This window comes from Neopsephotus bourkii, unplaced genomic scaffold, assembly GCF_033783945.1.
Source record: "Neopsephotus bourkii isolate Nb327-2 ecotype Australia unplaced genomic scaffold, CSIRO-AGI_Nbou_v1 NB_365, whole genome shotgun sequence".
Taxonomy (NCBI): Eukaryota; Metazoa; Chordata; class Aves; order Psittaciformes; family Psittacidae; genus Neopsephotus; species Neopsephotus bourkii.
The window spans coordinates 103,481-120,957 of NW_026900871.1; the positions used below are offsets into that span (position 1 = coordinate 103,481).

At 56.8% G+C, this 17,477-nt stretch overlaps 2 protein-coding genes across 4 annotated transcripts; both read right to left on the minus strand.

The window, feature by feature from the left end:
• Positions 1-23: 23 nt before the first annotated feature.
• LOC133209815 (pre-mRNA-processing factor 39-like) lies at positions 24-8,760 on the minus strand. 2 transcript variants are annotated; one of them, XM_061348629.1, is made up of 14 exons: positions 8,630-8,760; positions 7,817-8,109; positions 6,027-6,152; positions 5,376-5,494; positions 5,126-5,293; positions 4,794-4,983; positions 4,607-4,714; positions 4,363-4,527; positions 3,790-3,916; positions 2,412-2,680; positions 1,520-1,704; positions 1,365-1,439; positions 315-441; positions 24-222 (listed from the first exon to the last, which is right to left on the minus strand). In XM_061348629.1, exons 1-14 carry the CDS (start codon positions 8,724-8,726, stop codon positions 157-159), a joined length of 2,115 nt encoding a protein of 704 aa, XP_061204613.1. In that variant the 5' UTR covers positions 8,727-8,760; the 3' UTR covers positions 24-156. The 2 variants fall into 2 exon arrangements, with proteins under 2 accessions (XP_061204613.1, XP_061204614.1); XM_061348630.1 differs by having other exon boundaries at positions 7,817-8,037; positions 8,630-8,741.
• Positions 8,761-9,238: 478 nt separating this feature from the next.
• SYVN1 (synoviolin 1) lies at positions 9,239-16,192 on the minus strand. Of its 2 annotated transcripts, XM_061348631.1 has the most exons (15): positions 15,989-16,192; positions 15,707-15,799; positions 14,811-14,963; positions 14,675-14,723; positions 14,402-14,505; positions 14,198-14,324; positions 13,348-13,447; positions 13,212-13,277; positions 12,635-12,751; positions 12,361-12,512; positions 12,119-12,256; positions 11,103-11,210; positions 10,844-11,030; positions 10,684-10,760; positions 9,239-10,594 (listed from the first exon to the last, which is right to left on the minus strand). In XM_061348631.1, exons 1-15 carry the CDS (start codon positions 16,181-16,183, stop codon positions 10,437-10,439), a joined length of 1,824 nt encoding a protein of 607 aa, XP_061204615.1. In that variant the 5' UTR covers positions 16,184-16,192; the 3' UTR covers positions 9,239-10,436. The 2 variants fall into 2 exon arrangements, with proteins under 2 accessions (XP_061204615.1, XP_061204616.1); XM_061348632.1 differs by lacking the exon at positions 10,684-10,760 and having other exon boundaries at positions 10,410-10,594; positions 15,989-16,191.
• Between the last annotated feature and the right edge of the window lie 1,285 nt (positions 16,193-17,477).

The following is a 17,477-nucleotide window of genomic DNA, read 5'->3' on the forward strand; positions in this document are numbered from 1 at the left end:
AGTAAAGTATGGGAAGCTCCTGGTGGTGGAGCCACTTCATTTATTTACACTTCCCCCCCCAAAATTAGGGGGGGACCCCAAAAATGTACAGAAAAAGGGGGTTGAGGGGGTAGAAAAGGGGGGTGGGGGTGATGTTGGGGGGGGTCAGGGTCCGGTTCAGGTCTGCGGGTAGTACTGGTTGTAGTTCCATGGGGACTGGTAGCTGTAGGAGCCGTATCCGTGCTGGGGGGGGGACAATGGGGGGGTCATCAGCATCACTGGGACCCCCCAAATCCATTCCCCCTCCCCCCATCATGACCCCAACCCAAACTGACCTGGTACCAGTAGTTGTAGGAGGGGCTGGAGGTGTTGTCCCCCCCCACAGAGGAGAACCCAACCGGGCCCCCCCCCATGCCGGAGCCATCGTCGGGCCGGAGCCGCTTGTCCTCGGGCTCCTCCGAGCTGGGCAAGGGCAGAAATGGGGGAGAAAAGGGAGAAGTTAGGGGGAAAATGGGGAAAAGAGGGAGAAAAGGACGAGTTTGGGATCACAGGGGAGAAATTTGGGGCTAAAAAGGGAAAAATCTGGGATAAAAGGGAAAAAAAATGGGGATAAAAGGGCAGAAATTGGGGATAAGAGAAAACTCGGGAATGAAAAGACAAGTTTGGGATGAAAGTGGAAAAATGTGGGGATAAAAGGGGGGAAATTGGGATGAAAAGGGAGAAATCTGGGATAAAAGGGGAAAAATAGGGAAAAAACAGCAGAAATTGGGGATAAAGAGCAGAATTTCGGGATAAAAGGGGAAGGATCTGGGACAGAAAGAGAAGTTTGGGATAATGGGAAAATTTGGTAACAAAAGGGAAGAATTTGGGGATGAGAAGCAGAAATCAGAATAAAAAGGAAAAATTGAGCTAAAAGAAAAGAAATGGGGATATAAAAGACATATGCAATAAAAGAGCAGAAATGGGAGATAAAGGGGAAAAATAGAGCTAAAAGGACAAGTTTGGGATAAAAGGGGTGAAATATGGGAATAAAAAGGAAGGGGATAAAGAGCAGAATCTGGGCATAAAAGGGGAAAATGGGTATAAGAGGGGAAAAATGGGCATAAAAGGGGGGAAATAGGAGTAAAAGATCAGATTTGGAATTAAAAGGGATAATAGAAAGGATAATTTGGGGTAAAAAGGGAAAACCTGGGGATACGGGGAGCAATTTGGAATAAAAGAGCTGAAATCAGGGATATACAGACAGGGGAATGGGGGATAAAGGAAAATGGGGGCAGAAAGGGGAGAAACTGGGATGAAATGGGAGGGATGAGGGGATGGGAATGGGTGGAAGGATTGGGGGGAACACAATGGGGGGGTGCAAGGGGGCCCCCCCATTCCCTCACCCATTCTCGGGGGCCCTCTTGCGCGCCGCGTGCTGCTTGAGGATCTTCTGGTGCTCATCATAGGCCGTGAGGAGGCTGTGGGGGACAACCACAGCTCAAAGAGGGGGGACCGGGACCCTTTTTGGGGTGCCCCCCCCCCTCTTCCAAAGCCTGACCTATGGATGCTGGAGCCAAAGTCCTCGAGGAACTCGACGCGGCGCTGGGAGAAGATGAGCTTGGCCTCGTCGGGGAGGGGGCTGCGCAGCGCCCGCTCGAAGCACCGCATGGTGTTGCCTTCGTTCTGCCCCACATCGGCCCCAAACTCCATCTCCAGGAGGTTGGCGTGGAGCCGAGCGTTGTCCTGCCCCACGGCACAGGGGTGGTCATGGGGGTGGTGGGGGGGCACAAGTGGGGTTTGGGGGAGCCACAAGTGGGGTTTTGGGGTGGCTCAAGTGGGGTTTGGGGTCTTCAGTGGGACCTGGGGAGCCTTAAGTGGGGTTTTGGGGTGCCTCAAGTGAGGTTTTGGGGTCTCCAGTGGGGCTTGGGGTGCCTCAAGTGGGGTTTGGGGTCTCCAGTGGGGCCTGGGGAGCATTAAGTAGGGTTTTGGGGTGCCTCAAGTGGGGTTTGGGGTCTCCAGTGGGGCTTGGGGTGCCTCAAGTGGGGTTTGGGGTCTCCAGTGGGACCTGGGGAGCATTAAGTGGGGTTTTGGGGTGCCTCAAGTGGGGTTTGGGGGACTCCAAGTGAGGTTTGGAGAGCTTTAAGTGGGGTTTTAGGGTGCCTCAAGTGGGGCTTGGAGTCTCCAGTGGGACCTGGGGAGCATTAAGTGAGGTTTTGGGGTGCCTCAAGTGGGGTTTGGGGTCTCCAGTGGGACCTAGGGAGCCTTAAGTAGGGTTTTGGGATGCCTCAAATGGGGCTTGGGAGTCTCCAGTGGGCTTGGGGTGCCGCAAGTGGGGTTTGGGGTCTCTAAACCCCCATTAAAACCCAACCAAACCCCCTCCCAACCCCCCTACACCCCCATTAACCCCCCTAAACCCCCATTAAAACCCCTTCCCCAGCTCCCCTCCTCACCGGCTCCTTCTCCAGCGCCTCCACCAGCACCCTACGGGCCTTGGCCAGGTTCTGCTGCACCTTGCAGGCCTGGCGCGCCAGTTTGACCGCGTAGAAGGAGGCCAGGGGCAGCCCGGCGTTGGCTTCCATGGCCTCGGTGAGCAGGGCCTCGGCGCGCTCCAGCTGCCCGTGCCGCCGCTCCAGGCTCACGCGCCGCAGCCGCACCATAGCCAGGCCCGGCACGGCCTCCTCGAAGCAGCGCAGGATGCGCCGCGCTTCCTCCACGTTGCCTGCGGTGGGAAGGGTGGGAGAGGGGAGGCTCTGGGATGGAGGTGGTACCATAGACCCCCCCCCCCTCCAAAGAAGAGGGTTTTGGGGTGAAATAGAACACTACAACCCCAAAAACGAGGGTTTTAGGGTGAAACATGGCATTTCAGACCCCAAAATAAGCATTTTGGGGTGAAAAGTGGCATTTCGGATTGAAAACAGTGTTAGGGGGTGAAAAATAACATTTCAGACTCAAAAAGGAGCATTTTGGGGTGAAACATGGCATTTCAGACCTCCAAAATAAGCATTATGGGGTGAAAAGTGGCATTTCAGATTGAAAACAGTGTTTGGGGGTGAAATATAACATTTCAGACCCCAAAAAGGAGTATTTTGGGGTGAAATATACCTTTTGAGACACCAAAAAGGAGCGTTTTGGGGTGAAATGTGGCATTTCAGACCCTAAGTGGAATGTTTTGGGGTGAAATGTGTCATTTCAGACCAAAAAGTGGAGTCTTTTGGGATGAAATATGGCATTTCAGATTGAAAACAGTGTTTGGGGGTGAAATATAACATTTCAGACTCAAAAAGGAGCATTTTGGGGTGAAACATGGCATTTCAGACCCCCAAAATGAGTATTTTTTTGGGGAAAAGTGGCATTTCAGACCCTAAATGGAGCGTTTTGGGGTGAAATGTGGCACTTCAGACCCTAAATGGAGCGTTTTGGGGTGAAATGTGGCATTTCAGACCCGAAATGGAGCATTTTGGGGTGAAATGTGGCATTTCAGACCCTAAATGGAGCGTTTTGGGGTGAAATGTGGCATTTTGGACCCCAAATGGCACATTTTGGGGTGAAATGGGGCATTTGAGGGTGAAATAGAACATTTCAACCCCCAAAAAAAGGAGCGATTTGGGATAAAAGTTAAATTTCAGCCCCAAATCCATCTTTTGTGCTGCTATCCACCACCTCAACCCCTAAAAAAAGCGCATTTTGGGGCGAAATGTGTCATTTCAGTCTGAAACAGTGATTTTGGGCAAAACACGCCCACTTTGCCCTAGAATAGTGTTGAGGAAGGAAACGTGGTGGTTTTGCTTCAAAACGAGGTGGTTTGGGTCTCTTTCAGGGCTCCCCTACCTTGTTTCTCCTCAAAGGCAGCCCACAGGAGGTGGATGTTGGGCTTCCTGGGCAGGTGATAGCCACAGGCCCGCTGGAAGACGCTCCGGGCTCCCGTCACCGTGTGGTTTTCCAGGTATTTGGTGTACTGCAGGGAATAAAGAAGTGGACCCAAGAAGAGGGGCAACGATGGGGGGGGGGGGGGAACACGGACACGGCCAAAGAGACGGACGCGTGAGCATCCCCCCGCCGCCCGGGCGGGCATGGGATGCGCTCAATCGGGTGGGGGGCACTCACGTTAAGGCCCCTCTGCTCCGACATTCCTGCGGGCTCTTAGGCAGGGGGGGAAGGTGCCGCGGGCAGGGGGGGAAGCAGCAGCGGGAGTTAAACAAACGGGTGTTAGAAAAACGGCGTTTCCGGGAGGAAAAAAAGAGTTAAAACCGTTCATTTTTTAAAGGGTTTGGGTGGGGAAACACCCTCGGATGACCCCAATGGGGGTTGGGGGGGGGGGGGGGTTGGGTTTTCCTGCTTTAAAGAGGGATTTTGGGAAGTGGAAAGAGGGAAAACGGGATGGGAAGGGGGGAATGGGCTCACCTTGATCCAGAATTCCTCATAGAGGGCGCAGGCGATGACGCAGCGCTCGAAGAGGACGATGGTGCGCTCGTGGGAGCCCGCTGCCATCTCGTAATCCAGGTAATCCCTCCAGTTGCGGAGCTGGGCCCTCTCCAAGGGCTTCACGTGGAAATAGGGACGCTTGATCTGGGGTGAGGGATAAGGATTGGGATGGAGATGGGATTCAAAAGGGGTTTTAAAGGGATAACGGGGTGAATGCGCCTACCCCGTCCTCGAAATTCCAGCGTTTGCTGACTTCCGCCTCGTTCTGAGCGTAGATTTGCTGCCGCATGGAAATCACCAGCTCCCGGATCTTTTCCTGGTCTAGATCCTCCTGGGAATGAAGCGGGATGTGGGTGGGATCCCCCCAACACCCCCATTGACACTATTGGGATCCTTGCTTTGGTGCCTACCTGAGCGTTCGCTGCCGCTGCCCCTTTCCCCTCCACACCGGGTGGCAAATCCTCTCCCGGCGGCACTTCCGTCCCTTCCGGCTCCGGAGGCTTCGGCACGGGATCGGTGGCCAGCTTGGATTGGACCCAGAGGAGCTCCTCTGGGGATAGGATGTCCTTGGGGGGGTTGTGGAGAACGTGTTCCTTGAACCTATAAGGAGACAAAATGGGAATAATGGGGGGGGGACCCCAAAACCAGCAAGGATTTGGTGGTGGGAGGGAGGGAATTCCCAGCAGGAAGCCGTGGGATATTCCATGGGGATGTTTTAGTGCTGGAGTCCGGGCTCACATACTTCTCCCAGTGATGGTTGTAGAGCTGGGTTGGCATGGAGAGGACACGGTCGTAGATCCCGGTGACGGCACGAAGGTCGCCTTGTTCCCGTTCCCATTCCACGTAGAGTTCCCAGAGTTTATCCGAGCGGAAATCCATCCCGGCTGCTGCCACCGCCGCCTCGAAGACGCTGATGGGGAAGAGATGAGGATGAGGATGGGGATGAGGACCAGACGCTGCTGGAGCCACCATTGGCTGCTCCTGATGCTCACCCACGGATCTTCTGGATGGATTCGGGAAGGCTCATATCCAGGGTGGATTGGAGGTAGGAGATGTAGTGGATCCATAGGTCCATGCTGAGGGGGATGGACTGAAGACCCCTCTCAAACACCTAATGGAAGTATGGGGGGGGGGATGGACACCCAACGTCACCCTCATGGGTTGGGGGACCTGGTCCCATGGACCAAACTGGGGGGGAAACACCCCAAAAATCCACCAGTGGGACTGGAATTGGGGAGTTTCCAATTCCAATTGGAATAGGGGCTGGAATTTGCAACCCCAAAAGGGATTGGAAATGCTAGTTTGGTGGGAAAAGTGGGGTGGAGAGGATGCAAAACACCCCATGACCCCCCCCCAGACACCCAAGGAACACCCTAAATGCCCCATGTCCTCCCCCAGAATCCCATGGGGTACGATGGGACCCCTAAAACACCCATGGGACCCCCCCAAACACCTCTGGGGATGCCTTGAACCCCCCAGTAACCCTCAGTAATACCCTGGAGCCCCCCCCAAATACACCTCAAGGACCCCTCAAAACCACCCTGGGGACCCCCCAAAACACCCCAGGGACACCTTGAATCCCCTGGGGACCCCCAAACTCCCCCTTTTACCCCCCACAACAAGGGGACAATGGGGTTTGACACCTCCTCAGTCTCGCGGGCGCACTCGAAGCGCCGCTCCATGTCCGCATACTTCTTCCAGTAGCCGTAGCAATAGGGATAATGGGAAAAGAAGGCATCGAAGGCTTTGCGGGCAGCCAGGAGGTGGTTCTGGGGGGAAAACACAGGGATTTGGGACAATCAAAGCAGGGATGAGCAGATGGAGCTGTTCTGAGCTTGGGATTAGGAACGGCACAGCAGGAACTGCCTCTGAGTGAAGGATGCTGGCGGTTTGGGATGGGATTTAATAGGGGTTTGGATGAAGCTGATGGCTTGAAATGGGTTTAAATGAAGGATTTAATGATGCTAAGGGTTAAAGTGAGATTCAAGGAAGGTTGGAACAACGGTGCTGTCTCAAATTGGGATTTAAGGAAGGTTTAATGGGGTTGTAGGCTGAGGGTGAGGCTTAAGAAAGGTTGTAATAGGGCCATGGGCTCAGGACTGGTTTTAATGAGGGTGGTGGCTTAAAAAGGGTTTTAATGAAGCTTTTAACAGGGTTGGAGGCTGGGAATGAGACTTAAGGGAGGTCTTATAGGGCCCAATACCTGGGGCAGGCTCTAATGAGGGTTTTAATGGAGATGGGGGAGGCAAGGGGAGCTTTAACTCAATTGTAGGCTCAGGATGAGCTTTAGTGAGCCTTTTAAGGGGGTTATAGGATAAGGCAGAGTTTTAACCCAGGTTTAAAGGGGCTGGAGATTTGGGGGGAGCTGTAACCAAGGTTTGAAGGGGGGGCAGGATTTAAGGTGGGTTTTAAAGGAGTGGGGGGTTTAAGGTGAGTTTTAATGGGGTGAAAGGGATTTAAAGTGGGTTTGAATGGGGAGGGAGGGTTTAAGATGGGTTCTAATGGGGTAGGGGGGATTTAAAGTGAGTTTTAATGGGGTGGAGGGGACTTAAAGTGGGTTTTAATGGGGGTGGGGGTATTTAAAGTGCGTTCTAATGGGGTGGGAGGGATTTAAAGTGGGTTTTAACAAGGTGGGGGGAACTTAAGGTGGATATTAATGGGGGTGACTTAAGGTGGGCTCTAATGGGGTGGAGGAAGTTGAAGTGGGCTCTAACGGAGAAAACTTGAGGTGGGGTCTAATGGGAGAGGCTTAAGGTGTGTTCTAATGAGGTGGGGCGGTTTAAGGGACATATGAACGGGTTGGGAAGGTTTAAGGTGGGTTCTAATGGGGTGGGAGGATTTAAGGTGGGTTTTAATGGGGTGGAGGAGATTTAAAGTGGGTTCTAACAAGAGGGACTAAAGGTGGGCTCTGATGAATTGGGGGGTTAAGGGATGTTTGAATAGGGTAGGGGGCTTTAAGGTGGGTTTTAAAGGAATAGGGGGGTTTAAGATGGGTTTGAATGGGGAGAGGAGGATTTAAGGTGTATTTTAATGGGGAAGGGGGTTTATGGTGGGTTCTAAGGGGGTGGAGGAGGTATAAGGTGGATTTTAACATGGTGGGGGGGATTTAAGAGGAGCTTTAATGGGGCAGAATTTAAAGTGGGTTTTAACAAGGTGGGGGGAGCTTAAGGTGGGTATTAATGGGGGGGACTTAAGGTGGGTTCTAATGGGGGGGGTTTAAGGTGGGTTCTAATGGGGTGGGGGGGTTTAAGGTGGGTTCTAACGGGGTGGGTGGGGGGGTTTAAGGTGGGTTTCTAACGGGGTGGGGGGGGGTTTAAGGTGGGTTCTAACGGGGTGGGTGGGGGGGTTTAAGGTGGGTTCTAATGGGGTGGGGGGTGGGGTTTAAGGTGGGTTCTAACGGGGTCCGGGGGGGGGTCGGAGCTGGGCTCCTCACCTCCTGCTCCACAAACTGCAGCAGCTCGGTCCAGGCCGTGAAGTCGTGGGGGTTGCTCTGCGCCGCCAGCCAGAACTTCTCGAAGTCCATGGGGTAGGTGGGGGGGGGCTCCTCAGCCGGCATCGGGGGGGGCTCCTGGGGGGGCTCCACAGCCGGGGGGGGCTCCTGGGGTTCAGGGGGGGCGGCAGCAACAGTGGCTCCATTGCAGCTTGGGGGGGCGGCTTGAGGGGGGGCAGTGGCGTCGCTTGGCTCCTCTGGTGGGGGGTTGGGGGCCGGGAGGGGCAGCTCTGGGGCTGGGACTGTGGAGGAGGCACATAGGGGCACCCCAGTTAACGGCGGGGTGCACCCAGAAACCCCTTGTGAGCCCCACCCCAGCCCCTGGCTCTGCCCCATCCCCCTTTGCGGCCCCCCAACCCCATCCCACCCCCTTCATTGCCACTCTCAGCCCCCCCCAGTTCACCCCCACCAGTTCCATCTGTCCCCAGGCCCCTCCGTACAACCCCATAGACCCCCCCCGATTCCCTCAGGACCCTCAATTTACCTCAACCCCCTCCAGTCTCTTCAGGACCCCCAATTTACCTCACACCCCCCCCCAGTCCCCTCCGGACCCCCAATTTACCTCACACCCACCCCCAATCCCTTCAGAACCCCGAATTTACCTCAACCATCCCCCCAGTCCCTTCAGGACCCCCAGTTTACCTCACCCCTCCCCCCAAGACCCACGATTTACCTCACCCCCACCCCAATCCCCTCAGAACCCCCCCAAGCCTCACCTCACCCCCAATGCCCCCCCCACCCGGCCCTCCCGCTCACCGGGGGGTCCGGTAGCGCCGTCCCCGCCGTCCCCCAGCGCTCCCTCGGCTCCGCCACGGCCGGGGCTGGCCGGAGCCTCCGGCCCCTCCGCCGCCATCTTGTCCCGCCGCCTCAGGAGCGCGCGTGCGCGGGGTAAAGACCCGGATGACGCCACCAGTGAGGCGGGGGAAGAGAGTAGAGAAGGGATGAAGAGCCCGCAGCGCCCCCTGCTGGGCGGGAGGTGTTGCGCAACCATCATGGAGTCATGGAATGGTTTGGATGGGAAGAGAGCTTCCAAGCTCACCCAGATCCAAAGGGCAGGGATCCAGCTCCAAGCCCCTTCAACCTGGCCCAGGGATGGCGCAGCTTCTCCCTTCAACCCATTCCAGCGTCCCACCACCCTCCCAATGATCTCCCTCCCAGTATCCCATCCAACTCTTCCAATTGGAGCCATTCCTCCTCATCCCATTCCTGCATCCCTTGTCCAAAGCCCCTCTCCCAAGTTTCCTTTAGGCCCTGGAGCTGCTCCAGCCCTTGCAGCATCCCCATGGCCTCCTCTGGTGCTGTTGTCCCAATGTCCCCCCCAAACCCACCTTTGGGGCACCATTGACCTCGATGGAGGAGCAGCACCAGCTTTCCTGCAACCTTTATTCCGCCGTTATTTACAATCCAGCTATTAAAAATTTATACATTATTTACAAATTAAATAAGTCCCCGATGCTGACGCCACCCAAAGAAGACCAGGAAATGGGTTCGGGGTGAAAAAACCCAGTTTTGGGTCAAAGAAAACAGGTTTGGGGGTCAAAGAAAACAAGGTTTGGGGTCTAACACCCCCAGTCCAGTTGCTTGCATGTCTTTGTTCCCTCCCCTCCATGTGGTTGCCACCCCAAAACGAAGGAAAACGTGAGGAATCCACCCAAAACTTCTCCCCATCAACCAGAACCAGCCACAAAACTTCACGAATTTGGCTCAAATTGCATAAAAACAAAGGAAAAAGGAGGAAAAGGGAAGCTCTGGCGGTGCTATGGGATTCCGCATGGATGCGCTCCCATCTGGGGCAACGAGAGCCCAAAAGTGAAGGAAAAGGAGAAGAAAATCCAAAAAAGAGCCATTCCCACCTCAAATCCAAGGCCAAACCCAGCCGGCGCTGGCTCCAGTGCGGATCCGGCCCTTTCCACCCCAAAAAGGCTCCGGATGCCGAGAAATTCCATTGTTCCCTGAGATATTTGGGCTCCTCGAAGCCCTTTTGGGTTCCAAGAGGCACTGAAGTCGCGGTGGGTGAAGGGGTGGCCACCAACCGAGGTGGAAGGTGCCAAAAAGAGACCCAAAATCACCCCAACCCCCCCCTGTTTATTGGTGCCGGGGGCAGAGAGGAACCAGTATAAACCAGTTTGGCCGCAGCCCGGCACTGGGAGGGGGGGTTTATTGAGTCTCCAAAAGGGGGGGTTTTGGGGTTAAAAATGGGTGATTCGGAGCCTGTTTGAGCGGCATCGGCCACAGTCACCGCGGTTCAACCTCCCCTTTGGCCTCAGTGCCAGCCGGAGCGGTGCCGCCAGAACAGGCAATGCTGGTGCTGAAGCACGCACCGGATCCGCTGTGTTGGAGAGGTAGAGAACTAGGGGGGAAAAACAGGGAAAACCAGGGAAAAACGGGCCTGGAAAGCGGCTCTTTGCCACGGTGGAAGGAGCCAGGTTTGGTTCTGGGTGCAGCCAGGGTTTGGTTTTGCTTCTGGACACGGATTTGGGTGGAAAAAGGGATGGAAAGCGGCTGAACCAGAGCGGTTCTCCCAGCGTGTGAGGAGCTGGGAATGCCGGGAATGCCGGCGGTGTCAATGGGAGGGTGCTGCCAGTTTCTGTAGCCGGCGCCGGCGCAGCTCCGCTGTGTCCGGTTCCTCCATTGAGGATGAGCCTTCACCTTCCTCCTCCTCCTCGTCCTCCTCCTCTGCCGGCGCGGTGAAGCCCTCGGCGCCTGCCGGCGCGCCGGGATCTGGCACAGGGAAAGGCACCGGCTCAGCCCAGTTCCCCCCTATGATGGGCTCAAACCAGTGCTTCCCCCATCCCTGGCTCCTCACGCACCGGTGCCGGTATCCGTACGGATCGGGGTGGACGCCTCCCCAGTGCCGGGCTGGGGCTGAGGAGCGGGCCGCGGTGACCTGTGAAGGGGAAGTGAGAAAAGTCCACGTTTTGGGGCATTTTGGGTTGAATTTGGGGTAGTTTGGGCCCCTGTTGTGGTTACCCGATGGTGGCCAGGACTGTGAGGTATTGGTTGATCTGCACCATGGCCGCATCCAGAAGGGTGTGGATGTTCTGCAGGCACTGCAGCCGGGCCTCCAGGTGCTGCCGGTCGTGGCCTTCCATGGCCCGAAGCTCCTCCTCGGTGAGGCCGGCAAAGCCGGGCGGTGGCACCGGCATCGGTGGGAAGCCTGCAGTGGGAAAGGGGTGAGGAGAAGCCCAAGGGGAATGGGGGGGGTCCCAAACCCCCCACCCTGGCTTACCAAAGAGGGGTGGCCACGGCATTCCCATCCATGGTGGTGGCACGGGGAGACCTGGTCCTGGGGCTGTGGGTTCTGATGTGGCAGTGCCGGTGTCAGTGGGACGGGCGGCTGCGGTGATGGGAGGGATGTGAGGGGGGAGGAAGAGGAGGAGGAGGAAAAGGAGGAGGAGAAAGAGCAGGAGGAGGTGGAAGAGTGAGGAGGAAGAAGAGAAAGTGGAGGAAGAGCAGGAAAAGGAGGAGGCAGAGGGAGAGGAGAAAGAGAAGGAGGAAGAGGAAGAGGGAGAGGAGGAGGAAGAGGAAGAAAAAGAGGAGGAAGAGGAGGAAGAGGAGGAAAGAGGGGAGAGGAGGAGGAGGAGGAGGAGGGAGAGGAGGAAGACAAGGAAAGAGAGGGAGAGGAGGAGGAGGAGAAAGAGGAAGAAGAGGAAGAGGAAGAAGAGGGAGAGGAGGTGAAAGAGGAAGAAAAAGAGGAAGAAGAGAAAGAAAGAGGGAGAGGAGGGAGAGGAGGGAGAGGAGGAAGAGAAGGAAAGAGAGGGAGAGAAGGAGGAGGAGAAAGAGGGAGGAGGGAGAGGAAGAAGAGGGAAAGGAGGTGGAAGAGGAAGAAAAAGAGGAGGAAGAGAAGGAAAGAGGGGAGAGGAGGAGGAGGAGGAGGAGGAGGAGGGAGAGGGAGAGGAGGAGGAGGAGAAAGGAGGAGGGAGAGGAAGAAGAGGGAAAGGAGGTGGAAGAGGAAGAAAAAGAGGAGGAAGAGAAGGAAACAGAGGAGAGGAGGAGGAGGAGGGAGAGGAGAGGAGGAAGAGAAGGAGAGGGAGAGGAAGAGGAGGAGAAAGAAGGAGGAGGGAGAGGAAGAAGAGGAAGAAGAGGGAGAGAAGGAGGAAGAGGGAAAGGAGGTGGAAGAGGAAGAAAGAGGAGGAAGAGAAGGAAAGAGGGAAGAGGAGGATGGAGAGGAAGAGGAAGGGGAAGAGGGAGAGGAGGGAGCCCCACTTTGGCAGCTCCAAGCCTGTGGATGGAGACGGAACTCACCCGCGGCAGCACCGGAGCCCGAGGCGGCGTTTTCGGCACCGTTGGGTGGTTGAACGCCAGGAACTGGTGGGAAGGGAGCAACCGGGGGCCAGAAGGGAAACATTCCCGGTGGGAATGGGGGCAGGATTCCTTGGGGAACTATGGAGGGAGAGCAGAGCAGAGAGAGGGCACCGGGTTGGCTGTTCCCAAGGCTTGACCAGCACGGTGCCACCATGAAGGGGGGATTGAAGGAGGAGACTCACAGTTGGGGGGCTGAGGAATTTGGGGGGTCTGAGGGGGTGGGGGGGGCTGTTCCGGTGCTTCCGGAGGCGGCTGTGCCGGCAGGGATGCCCGGAGCACATCCATGCGGCACGTTGGGCACGTCTGCTGGCGCTGGAACCACGACCGCAGGCAGCTGGGGAGGAGATGGATGGTGGCGACCACACCATAGGGTGATGGTGATGGCAATGGCAAAGACCCCCCCCCAGCACCACAGCCACTGGGAATGCCGGAACGGCACCAGCATTCCGCACCCACCTGGTGTGGAAGATGTGGTTGCAGGGCAGGCGCTTGGCGCCCGTCACCATCTCCTCGCGGCAGATGATGCAGACGTTGTCCATGGCCTGCAGCTCCTCCGGGGTGGCGTCGGGATACCTGTGCCGGGAAGCACCGGGATGGTGAGCCCATTCCCATTGGGATTGAGGGGGGATATGGGAAGGCTGTGGGACATCCACATCCTTCCCACCAGCTCACTCCTTTTTGGCTCAATGGAAGGATTTGGCAGGAATGGGGGGTACCCCCTTCTCCCCTCCCCCCCCCCCAGCATCCTTCCCACCTTTTCCCAGGTGGAAAAGCAGGGATTTTCCTCCCATTTGGGTGGGTTTCCATTCCCATTGGGATTGAGGGGGATATGGGAAGGTTGTGGGACATCCACATCCTTCCCACCAGCTCACTCCTTTTTGGCTCAATGGAAGGATTTGGCAGGAATGGGGGGTACCCCCTGCTCCCCTCCCCCCCCCCAGCATCCTTCCCACCTTTTCCCAGGTGGAAATCAGGGATTTTCCTCCCATTTGGGTGGGTTTCCCCCCTCAACCCCCCCAGGGAGGGCACTCACAACGTGTTCATGTTGCGGATGGCCCGGCGGGACATGATGGCATCGGTCACCGCCTTCTTGAACTGCCTGCAAGGAGACAGGAGCCTGGTGGGATCCATGGAGCCGGAGCCGGAGCCCGCGCCGGAGCCCAACTCACCTCATGGCCAGGTACATGGGGCGGATAGCGAAGAGTGGGAACGTGTGGACTTTGATCATGATGGTCATGAAGGCCATGTAGAGCAGGACTTTGATGAAGCCTGGAGGAAGGAAGCACGTCAAGGTCTTGGTCTTGGTCAATCATGAGTGCGTTAAGCTGGGATGGGAATTCCAAGGTCATCCCGTCCCATGGTCTTGGCCAAGCATAGGTTGGTTGAGGTGGGATGGGATTTCCAATGTCATCCACTCAAGCAGGTCACCAAGAGCTGCTCCTTGAGGATGGGGACCTACAAGCTTTGGAGCATCTCAGAAGCTGGAGATGCTACCACCTCTCTGAGCACCAGCCCCAGCTCTTTTGGCTTCTCCATTCCCTTCCTCACCTTGGTGGCCCTTTACTGGATGCTCTCCAGGATGCCCCTGTATCCCTCAGAATGGGAGGCCCAGAAGTGGCCTCACCACCCCTGATCACCTCCCTCACCCTTCACTGTTGGCTTGTGCTCAAGGCAGCGTCCACCAGAGCCCAGTGTGTTGCTGGATTTGGCTCATCCCTTCCTTGAACCTCATGAGGTTCTCCTGGGATCATTTCCCAGCTGGAAAAGGTCCCTCTGGATGGAGATGCATCAATCACCTCCACCTGCTTTGGTGGCACCAAGGGGATGCTCAGCTCCATCACTGAGGTCATTCACAACGATGGATCAGCCCTTGGGGTGCTGCTGAGCACCCCCCAACTCCACCTCTTTGTTAATGGGTGGCCTAATAACTGTTATCAGGCCACAACCAGATGGGAACCACCCCTTTGAGCCCCAAAGGTGGGGATGAGAAGGGAATAAGGGGCCAGAAGCCAAAGGTACCGGTGAAGAGCTCAGTGTAGAGCATGTAGACGGCTTTGCTGTCCCAGGGGTTCTCGTTCTGCAGGTCGATGGAGTGCAGCACGTACTTGATGAAGATGGTGAGCACCATGGTCATGAGGATGGCGTACTGCAAGGAGGGAGAGCGTGGTGGGTACCAGGACCTGGAGGTCTGCCTGGCCTCCAGAAGAAGCCACCACCTCCTACCTCGAAGCCAAAGACGAGCTGGACCGAAGCTCCTCGTGTGAGGATGCTGTGGTACGCGTGGCTGACGAAGAGGAAGTCCAGGATGCCCAGCAGGAACATCAAGGCTGTGGCAAGAGGGGAAGGGAATCAGGATGAAGAGATCCCAAGTGGAAGAGCCCCCCAAAACTCAAGCTTTGAGGGTCACATCCCACATGTATCCCACCAGGAGAATGGGATCCTCCAGGGTTGGAACCAGGGGCTCAATGAATGGGTCCTGGAAGCCGAGATACTCACAGACAATGCGGAAGTGGAAGAGCCAGGAGATGTTTGGGCTCCTTTCCATCTGCAAAAGGGAAGGGTTGAGATTTCCCCCCCCAAAAAAGGCATTTTGGGGGGCATCCTCTCATTCCCCCCCCCCTCCAGCACTCACAAAGTCCACCCTGTCTTCAGCCAACCAATGGAAGCACTTGAGGAAGAGGAGGAGGGTGAAGAGGGCAACGAAGCGAGGGCTGAAGTCATCCCTGAAGACAGTGAAGGCCAAGCAGGTCTCGGTCACTGCGTACCACGAACGCTCCAGGAGGTGCTGGGAAAGAGGAGGTGATGGGGGGGGATCCCCATAGCCTCTGCCCCACACCCTTGAGCCTATAATGGGGCCCAAGGTCTCTCAGGGGTCAACCCCCCCACCTCAATTGGTGCCTAAAAGCCTCACGGGGGTCAAAATTCCTCCCAGAATGGAGCTAAAGGCCTCTTAGGGCTCAAAATCCAGCTCCAAATGGAGCTGAAAGTCTCTTGGGGTATCAAAGATGGAACTTGGGGTGCGAATTGCTCCACCCAAATGGCATTAAAGGCATTTTGGGGTCCAAAATCCACCCCCCCAAAACGGTACCTAAAAGTCTTTTGGGATTCAAAATCCCCCTCCAAATAGAACCAAAAACCTTAGATTTCAAACTGATTTCAAACTGCCCCCCCCCAGGGCATCAAAGACCCCTTGGGGTTCAAGTTCCCCTCCAAATAGGAACAAAGAGTCTCCTTAGGTTCAAAGTTCCCCCCAAATGGCAACGAAGGCCTTATTTGGGGTTCAACCCCCCTCAAATGGTGCTGAAAGTCTCTTGGGATTTAACCCCCCCCCCCCAAAACAGAGTCAAAAACCACTCAGAGATCAAAATCCTCCCCCTAGAACAGCATCAAACACCTCTTAAGGTCCAAAATCCCCCTCAAAAGGTGCTGGAAGTCTCCTTGGGTCCAAATGGCATCAAAGACCCCTCCAAAAGCACCTCATCCACCCATGCCCAGCATGGAATTCCAGCCATTCCCACCATCCCTCACCTCCATCTCCGCCGCCCGCAGCTGCCCGAAGAACACTTTGCCCATGAACTTCCCCAGGAGGAAAACCAGCACAAAGGCCTGGATGTAGAGAACCTGCAGGGGAATAAGTGGGAATGGGGAGGGATGGGGAAAGGGGGCGATGAGGAAGGAAACACGGTGACAACCGGATGCATGGGGGGGGGTGTTTGGCTCCCAGGGTTGACGGTCTCAGTTACCCATTTTGGCCACCAAAAGCAGAAGTGGGCTGAAGGCCCCATTGCTACGGATGAGGCGAGTACTTACGGCCATGCTGGGGCTGGATTTGGTGAGGTAAACCACCGTGGGGTAGAACTGGTGCTTCAGGTAATAGGCATGAGCCACCACGGCCGTCGTCAGTGCCAGGCTCCCCACCATCACCACCGCGGTGCAGAGCATCTCCCCGGCCCGGCCTGCCAAGGCCAACCAGCCAAAGAGGGGATTTTGGGGGGAAAAAAGCATCGTTTAGGGTAAAATGAGGGGTTAAAAAGCCACTTCCCCCCCTCGTGAAACAGCGACAAACCCCTTTGGTGGGGAGGGGTCTAGGTTCACCATGAGACCCAAAACCTAACAATTGCTGCAGGAAATGAACAATGTGTGGCCTCAAATGGAGCTTTTCTGCCCCAAAATGCTCCCAGCCTGGCCCCTACATCCTCAGTGTCACCCCCCACCTCCTTGCCCCTGTCCCCATCGCTCTTCCCCTTTTTATCCCACTGCAGCCTCCCCATGTCCCCCCCTCTTCCATCTCCTGCTTCTTTAGGTGCCACCTCCATGTTCCAGACCTCCAAGTGTCCCCCCCCCAACATCCCAGCCCTCCAAACCCTATTCCCAACCTTAACCCCCCCCCCATGTCCCTGCTCCCCTCTGAAGCCACCCATAGCCCCCCCAGCCCCACAAGCTCCTACCCCTTTACCCACCCCCAATACCCCCATGCACCCCCTCCCTCCCTCCCTCCACCTGCCCCCCCCGTGTCCCTAGGTTCCCCCCCACCCCACCAAAAGCCCCCCCATGTCCCTGCCCCGCGCCCCTCCCCTCCCGTCCCCATCTCCACCGATGTCACCGGTCCCTCCATGTCCCCCCCCACCGGGGCCCTCCCTCCCTTCCGGCTCCTCCCGAAGACCCCCCGGTCCCGGTGTCACAGGTTCTTCCATGCCGCCCCCCCAAGGGCCCTCCCTCCTCTTCGGCTCCTCCCGAGCCCCCCCCGGCCCTTCCCTGCCCCTCGGTCCCGGTGTCACCGGGAGCCCCGTTCCCCCCACAGCCCCGCACTCACTCGGACCGAGCCCCGCCACCGCCGCCGCTCCGCCACCGGAAGCCGCCTCAGAGCACGACACCTCACTTCCGCCTGGGCCCTACTAACCGCTGCCGGGGGGGGGTCGGAAAAGGTGGGGGTCACTTCCTCGTTACTTCCCCCCAGCACTTCCCACCCCTCTGCGCCATCACCGCTTCCTTCAAGGGGGCTGCTGCGGGTTCTCCTTTCCCGTTACTCCCCTTAAACGAGGGTTACGAAGCCCCGCACAGCAAAAACACGCTGCGCTTCTCCCCCCCTGCGCCTGTACTTGGTACGGTCCGAGCGGCTTTGGGTGGGCGGAAACGCCAAGAGTCCCGTGTCTCGCTCTCATTGGCTAGCCCCCGCTGTGTTTGACCAATCAGAAAAATCCCCTGTGTGGCGCAGACCAATCGGCGGTTGTTGCTAGGTGACGGAGAGGAAAGGGAGACGAGTTGCGCTAGGCATCAGCTCCCCCCAATAGCCACCCAG

Coding starts and splice junctions, on each gene's coding strand:
- LOC133209815 (XM_061348629.1), bottom strand. CDS start 8,726: ATGGCGGCGGAGGGGCCGGAGGCTCCGGCCAGCCCCGGCCGTGGCGGA. Junction 1,705..2,411: donor AGGCGCTGGAGAAGGAGCCG/GTGAGGAGGGGA, acceptor GCCGTGGGGCAG/GACAACGCTCGGCTCCACGC. Junction 223..314: donor CCTACAACTACTGGTACCAG/GTCAGTTTGGGT, acceptor TCCCCCCCCCAG/CACGGATACGGCTCCTACAG.
- SYVN1 (XM_061348631.1), bottom strand. CDS start 16,183: ATGCTTTTTTCCCCCCAAAATCCCCTCTTTGGCTGGTTGGCCTTGGCA. Junction 14,964..15,706: donor TGCGGGCGGCGGAGATGGAG/GTGAGGGATGGT, acceptor CCTCTTTCCCAG/CACCTCCTGGAGCGTTCGTG. Junction 11,211..12,118: donor GGGCTCCGGTGCTGCCGCGG/GTGAGTTCCGTC, acceptor CCATCACCGCAG/CCGCCCGTCCCACTGACACC.